This window comes from Rhinichthys klamathensis, unplaced genomic scaffold, assembly GCF_029890125.1.
Source record: "Rhinichthys klamathensis goyatoka isolate OS25496 unplaced genomic scaffold, OSU_Roscu_1.1 h1tg000262l_1, whole genome shotgun sequence".
Lineage (NCBI taxonomy): Eukaryota > Metazoa > Chordata > Actinopteri > Cypriniformes > Leuciscidae > Rhinichthys > Rhinichthys klamathensis.
Genome location: NW_026606783.1, coordinates 2,916,994 through 2,924,861, shown reverse-complemented (window position 1 = coordinate 2,924,861; position 7,868 = coordinate 2,916,994). Strand labels below are relative to the sequence as shown.

Here is a 7,868-nt window from a genome sequence, read left to right as displayed (position 1 = left end):
TAACGCTTTCCACCCTCCTCCTTTTGCCTCTGAGGAAGAAAGGAAACTTAACTTGCTCTGCCCGGTCCGTTCTTTGAAGTTGTATGTAGATCGCTCAGGCGGTTGGAGGAAATCAAACCAGCTCTTGGTATGTTTTGGTGCTGGCCGCCGCGGGCTTGCAGCATCAAAGCAGAGTATTTCCCACTGGGTAACGGACGCTATTTCGCTGGCTTACGAGGTGCGTGGTTTGCCCTCACCTCTTAGCATCAGAGCACATTCCACCAGAAGTGTGGCTTCCTCTCAAGCTCTCTTTAGAGGGGCCCTCTTGGAAGACATTTGTGTGGCGGCAGGTTGGTCCTCTCCGCACACCTTTGTGAGGTTCTATAATTTAGATCTTGACATGACTCCAGGTTCCCAGGTTCTATCTGCTTTAACCTATCATGGTTGTTATTATTATTTGGTCTGGTACCAGTTATGGCAGCGCTTAGCTTGGCGAGTTTGGTATTTCGTTCCCACTGCGCTTTCCGCAGCGTTGAGTGAACCTATGAAAGAGAACGTCTCTGGTTACTTACGTAACCTATGTTCTCTGAATAGGGAACGAGACGCTGCGTTCGCTGCCAAGCTCCTCGCGCTGCCGACAGTTTTTCTTTTCGGCAGAGAAATCTGAGGAGAAGATGGCGCGCGCGCGTTCATCATGCTACGACGTAAGAGCGTCGGGGCGGAGCCAGCTTTGCGCGAGCGCCATCAGCCAATGAATTGCCGTGATTCTATAGGGCTTCAGGCAATCGGCACATCCAGAGGATATCCACTGCGCTTTCCGCAGCGTCTCGTTCCCTATTCAGAGAACATAGGTTACGTAAGTAACCAGAGACGTTTTATGCAGCACGGTCTTCTGTCCATGGCTGTTATTGTAGGCTATGTACATTGAAATTGTTTTATTTGTTAAATGATATATCGAAAAAAAGCATTCATTGTAATAGGCTACTAGTCATTCATGAAAATTTGCCGGGGGCATTACACTCACAAACCTGACCCTTCCTTTTAAAAATTTCAGCAATGTGTATAGCAATAGTGTGACAGTTGATATTAAGCAATAATTTCTTACGCTGTGTGTGTGTGTGTGAAGGGTGTGGATTTGACTCTTTGTGAAATACAAAAAGGTTCAACATTTAATGGAGGGCTTTTGTATGGTGCATAAAGTAAGTTATAATATGTTTTGGTAACACTTTACAATAAGGTTAATTTATTAAACACAAGTTAATGTATTAACTAACATGAACTAACCATCAGCAATACATTTGTTACTGTTTTTGTTAATCTTTGTTAACGTTAGTTAATACAAATCCAGCTGTTCATTGTTTGTTCGTGTTAGTTCACAGTGCATTAACTAATGTTAACAAGATTTTAATAAAGTATTAGTAAATGTTGAAATTAACATTAACAAAGATTAACAAATGCTGAAGAAGTATTGTTCATTCTTAGTTGATGTTAACTAATGTAGTTAACTAATGAACCTTATTGTAAAGTGTTACCTATGTTTTTTTATTTTTCTGGTATACCAAAAGATGTTTTTAGATGGTTTCACATGAAAGTGATGATGAAATCTTAATGTGCAACCTGTCCAGATTTCTTAAGAAAAATAATTAAACTAATTCACGATAACGTGATATTAATAACATGGAAAACCACAATAAGCTTTTCACAAGAACTGAACCCAACCGCTGTATACTGTTAATTCTTAAATGTGTTGTATCTGATGATATTTTTACCTTCCACTCTTCATATAAAAACTTGATAAACCAGCTGCTATGATGAGACTGGAATCTATAATGTCTATTTATGTCTTCAACTCTCTAATTCTTGAATCAGTTATCAAATCATCAGTTTGTATCATGCTATGACTGTCCTTCACAAAACAATTCTCAGTCAGATAGTGTGGTGATAAAAAATGGCTGATAGTTGCTTTGACCATCTTTAAGTTGAGTTTGAAAAAACTAGGGATTTAAAAATTCATGACAAAATAACAGTTTCACATTAGAGGATTAAAAAACAATCAAATAAAATCATAGTGAGTGTCACCCAAAACTAGTTTGTATGACAGATTTTCCCCTTTATTATAATTAGCGACTAATTACTAAATTAGGAATTACTCAAAGACGGTCATGTCAAAAAACATTAAAAAGCCTTACAATTATTAATTTCACAATGTTCAAATTTCATACATGTCATGGTTTACAATACATGCTGGATCTTCTTGTGCAACTGTTGGGAGATAAAGTTCAAAAATTAATTTTGACCACCTGCAATTATTTAAGATTTTTTTAATGTGCTGTTTGAATTGTTAACTCATTTTGATTGGACACTTTTTCATATACAATTAATGATATAAATAATAATTTGCGGTAACTTACAGGTGGTCATGGTTCCTGTGCTTCGTTCCACTAAAGCATACAATGGGACATCAAATCCTGTCAGAAAAAAAAGAAAAGACTGTCATCAGTTACACTTTTATATGTCTTCTAAACATTTTACAACAAATGTCACTTACCTTCTGCAATTTGGGAATAATATGCAGAGAACCGGCAATTTGATGTTGCTACAAGAGACGAAAAAGAGGTACCATCTGGTCAACTTCAACCATCATTCTATATTACAAAAGTTACAATATTTTAAAATGTGTTTTCTTTCCAACATGCAGACAACATTCAGGCTGCATATATTATATATATATATATATATATACAGTATATATATATATATGTGTGTGTGTGTGTTATTGGAATACATTTTTGATACTGATTTGTTACACTTTAGTGGATTGGGTTTAATTATTTTTTGGTGAGATATGTCTTCTCTATTTATCTAACAATTTCTTCTCTCTTGTAACTATTCTATATTACGTAATCAGGTGATTGTCACATGACTTACTAATTGCTGCTTAAAAGGACCTTGCCACCCACACCCTGATGAAGGCTCATTAGTCGATATGCGGTCATTTGAAAACTGTTTTTCATTGCCTAAGCCATGAAGAAATAAATATATACATTTACTTAAACTCTCGAGTGCCTTGGTTTGATACATTTTTATGTACTGGCCGGGATATGGATTTTACACCCCTTGTAGTGCTTTTTTTGCACTCCTTGTCTTAAAGGGTTAGTTCACCCAAAAATGAAAATTAAGTCATTAATTACTCACCCTCATGCTGTACCAACCCCGTAAGACCTTCGTTCATCTTCGGAACACAAATGAAGATATTTTTTATTAAATCTGAGAGGTGGATCACTGCTACATACTAGGCTTCCTAAGGCCGTGTGTCCACCAAAGCGTTTTTACTCGCGCCTGGCGTACGTTTTCAATTGTTTTCAATGGGAGCGCCGCGTTTTTTAAACGCCATGAGCGCAACGAGGCGCTGAGCGTGTATTTAACGCTGAAGCGCTGAGCGTTCGGCGTTTTTTACACGCTGAAGCGCTGAGCGCCCGGCGTTTTTACTGGTCGCCGAGAGTTGAAAAATGTTCAACTTTGGATAAAACGCAGCGCTCATCACTGTCACTTTTTACCCAGCCGTCCAATCACAGTGGAGGAGGGGCGGGACTAATACCACACCGACCAACTGTCACAACATTCTTTCTGTACAACGACATCAACCAGCAGAGCAAACTGAACAAAATGGATGAAAAATATTTTTTTAGTATGGAACAAATTACCTGCGAAATCAGTTACAAGTAAACTGTGCTGCGGATATTCTGTATCATAGCAACGAAACGTCTCAACAGAAAAAACGCTGTGCTGCCAAAACGCTCTCAAGCGCCCACAGCTAGGCGTTTTCAGCAGAGTGTCTAGCGTTTTCAGCTGGCTAAAAACGCTTTGGTGGACACACGGCCTAAGGGAATGAAACTTGACGGCCCAGAAAGTCATTAAAGAAAATGTTTAAATATTCCATGTGCCTACAGTGGCTCAACTATAAGTTTATCAAGCGACGAGAATACTTTTTGTGCGAAAACCCCCCATAAATAACGACTTTATTCGACTATTCCATTACTTCCTTGTGGGCCTGAGACGAGAGTTCAAGAGATTTCCAGAACGCATGCGCGAGAACTGAACAAGAAGTAGTAGAAGAAGAACGTCCTCTTCTCAGTTCTCGCGCATGCGTTCTGGAAATCTCTTGAACTCTCGTCTCAGGCCCACAAGGAAGTAATGGAATAGTCGAATAAAGTCGTTATTTATGGGGGTTTTTCGCACAAAAAGTATTCTCGTCGCTTGATAAACTTATAGTTGAGCCACTGTAGGCACATGGAATATTTAAACATTTTCTTTAATGACTTTCTGGGCCGTCAAGTTTCACTCCCTTAGGCAGCCTATGTAGCAGTGATCCACCTCTCAGATTTAATAAAAAATATCTTCATTTGTGTTCCGAAGATGAACGAAGGTCTTACGGGGTTGGTACAGCATGGGGGTGAGTAATTAATGACTTAATTTTCATTTTTGGGTGAACTAACCCTTTAACATTCAGGCTGCATTTCACTTCTCATTGCAACACAACCTCATCAATCATCTAAACACACCCATAAGACTTAAAATCGCCTAAATCCTTATACATTTAGCATTTAGCATTCCCTTACTGACACATTGACATACTAATATCACATCTTACAATTGCAGAAGGAACATCTACTTTTAATATCACTTTTTTGAAGGAAAACATCTCCAAAACAAGCAAATGTTTGAGGTTTTGCAGTGTAGCTGATCCTGGTTTCTGTTTGAATAACTGTTCAGTTAGTCAAGGATAAATATATAACAGGAAGTATTATATAAACATACAAACTATGTTCTAATTACAATATCAGTCATCACTTCCTTTCTCCTTTCCAATAAGCCATTTCTATGACAGCAAAAGTGTTTTTAGAACTTTTCAGAACTACAGTTGTGGACTTACTTTGGCTGTTGATATTGATCCTTCTTTTTTTGAAATAAAGAATCACACAGATGATCAGTGATATGAGGACACACAGAGACACTATCGCGGTCATCACTACTGCTATCAGATTAGTTGTCACTTCTGCACTCGCATCAATGTTGCCTTCAGTCTGGACAACACGACTGTAAGCTGAGGTTGACACAAAAAAAGAGCATATTAAATATCAGTTTAATAAATCAAGATATTTTGATTAGACACACACACACACACATAATATAGGTGCTTGTCTTACCTGTGTGATAAGTTGTGGAAAGTGTTTCCAATTTTGTTGTCGAATGAGATGTCCCATTACCTATAATTACATTTCAAACATTTTACGTTAAAAATGTATCTAAAAATTAGGGTTAGATTTAGCATTCCTTTTATAAAGACAGCAGCCTAATAGTAATTATTTTTTGCTTTTTAGAGACTCAAACTAATGCATATGTGATGCATGCAAAAATGTGTTTAATGTTAATAACATTCTCAGAAGATATTTAGACGAAAATACAAATGTTAACCCATTTCCAGGTCTTATACAAAGTAGACTGTCAGTTTGTGCATTAGTGGTGAGGATTTTTCAGTGGCTCTTTCTGCAGATTATTATTATGCCAGTAGGTGGCAACAAGTGATTCTTTGAATTATTCACACAAACAATTCGTTTAAACTGATTCATTCTGGAATCTGTTGCTCAGAAATGCAATAGTTCATTCTGCTTAGAGCTTGTTTACCACTATTTTCATTGGTGGAGCAAAATTATACCACCTGGCCATTTTGTGCTTAAAATTTAAGTTAATAAAATCTAAATAACTTTTTTATTGATCTGTCATGTAAAAGCAATATCACGGCCGTGCCATTGATATAAATGTTAGCATGATATTTGGAACAACAGCACTTGCTTGCGTGATATTGATTAATTCGATTAAATTATAAAATTTTGGATTGAAAACACACCTTTCATGACCAGCTTCACCTCATAGCAGGTTTTTTCACTCACTCTGCACTGATACCATGATCCATCAGTGTTTACTGCATCCCTTATAAGCAGAGATCCATTCCCAAGTATTCTCGCTCTCTCATACAGAGGCCTCGGGACTCTCTCTGTGCTGTTTGAGGGCTTGTGTGGAGGGCGATATTTGCTTATCTCTACTGATTGGTGACCAATAACGATTTTCCAAATTGCTTGATCAGTTCTGTTTTGCAGTGGATGTTCAGAGCATGGCAGCAAAACTGACATATCTGGCGTTGCATGAACTGAGTTCAAAGTTTTACACTCTAAAACCAGAGAAAAACATTAGCATTCATATTATATATGTATATGGCTCTACAATGAGGATTATTAGCGTGATTGAAAAAAATGCATTCTTACTTATGACACTCAGGTTAAATTGAGTAGCTTTAAAGCAGTCCCAATCTTTGTAGACTTCACATTCATAATGACCTTGATCAGATAAACTGATATCTTTCAGATCAAGTGTAACATTTCCAGCATCATTTCTCACTGACCATCTCTGATGCTCTAATGCTGGAGAGTTGTCTGAATACATTAGGATGTGTTGAACCGGGTTTGTTCTGCGTAGTTTCACTGTCAGAGACTCCAGCGGGTGGGTTGTGGTTAGGCAAGAAATAGTCATATTGTCGCCCTGAACATAGTTTATGTTCAACCGATGGACCTTGCAGGGTCTCGCTGTCTGAACTAAAGGGAAATTAAAAAGAGAAACGAGACATCCTGAGAGAACTGATACATGGATAGGAAACCAGCACAGGGTTTATAGTAAAAAATGTAATTTTCTGAAATGATCCTTTTGATTGCCAGTGTATAAAAATCCATAAATCGACTTGGAAACACTTTACAATATAGTTCCAGTTATTAACTACATTTGTTAACATGAACCAACAATGAAAAATACTTCTAAAGCAATTATTAATATTAGTAAATTATAATTTAAACAATTACTAATACATAAAAAAAGTTTTGAAATTGTTTTTTAAGTTAAATTTCTGTTATTATTACTTAATGGAACAGAGGAAAATCTGTTTTTTTTTTATCAACTATCGTTAACAAAGATGAATAAATACTGTAACACTTGTATAGCTCATTGTTAATGTTAGATAATGCATTAACTAATGCTAACTTATGGAACCTAATTGTAAAGTGTTTCCATTGACTTTTATATCTGTTTTATATAAATGTATTGTTTGGTTAAGTCTTTGCACACCAAACAAAGTTTATAAAAAAAAAAAATAGACTGTCCTCAGTAAATAATTTTCTTGCTTTAAATTTTTACATACTAACCAGAACAGAAGCTGTTCGTTAGCAATTTCCAAATAATTAACCATAGCCTATGAATGACACTGGGCAAGTCACACATATGCTGCCTTTATATGCATATAATATGCATATCTCTATGTTTGCATATTTCTATGTTGGTAAAAGGAATTTGACTTCATATAAAGATACTTACCTTTGCATTCCAATAAAGCTGATATTAGAAGATATAGAATTTGAAAATATAAAGGCTGAAAACTCCCCATCATATACAGATGCTCACTGCAGGACAGCTGAACTCTATATGAGCAAAGGCCACATCACTTCACTTTTTCAATGCTGTTTTCAGTTGTTCTAAATTTAGTGCGGAAGTAAATAAGATATAATCATGTGCTCATATAGAGGCCTTTAGTGATATTCTGTTTGTGATATAGAGTTTTGCTTACAGAAAAAAATACAAACCTTTGATTTGATCAGTGCTTGATGCCAAGTCTATTTAAAATAAATAATACATGTACATAAATCATTCTCATTTACTTTGGGACAAGAACTATTGCAAAAAAAAAAGGTTTTGTAGTGGTGCACACAAAGTTCTGTAGATGAGAAAAGGCAGCCTGGTATAAAAAGAAAATGCCAAAGATAATCTGTCCAAACCAGGATTATCAG

At 36.4% G+C, this 7,868-nt stretch overlaps 1 protein-coding gene across 1 annotated transcript; it reads right to left on the bottom strand.

The window, feature by feature from the left end:
* Positions 1-2,065: 2,065 nt before the first annotated feature.
* Positions 2,066-7,518, bottom strand: LOC130101830 (uncharacterized). The gene is made up of 8 exons (XM_056267684.1): positions 7,399-7,518; positions 6,303-6,629; positions 5,888-6,208; positions 5,187-5,246; positions 4,913-5,083; positions 2,528-2,575; positions 2,391-2,447; positions 2,066-2,241 (listed from the first exon to the last, which is right to left on the bottom strand). The coding sequence occupies exons 1-8, from the start codon at positions 7,469-7,471 to the stop codon at positions 2,189-2,191; spliced, it is 1,110 nt and encodes a 369-aa protein (XP_056123659.1). The 5' UTR covers positions 7,472-7,518; the 3' UTR covers positions 2,066-2,188.
* Positions 7,519-7,868: the final 350 nt, after the last annotated feature.

Coding starts and splice junctions, on each gene's coding strand:
- LOC130101830 (XM_056267684.1), bottom strand. CDS start 7,471: ATGATGGGGAGTTTTCAGCCTTTATATTTTCAAATTCTATATCTTCTA. Junction 6,630..7,398: donor AGCTTTATTGGAATGCAAAG/GTAAGTATCTTT, acceptor ATTTCCCTTTAG/TTCAGACAGCGAGACCCTGC. Junction 2,242..2,390: donor CACAGGAACCATGACCACCT/GTAAGTTACCGC, acceptor ATCTCCCAACAG/TTGCACAAGAAGATCCAGCA.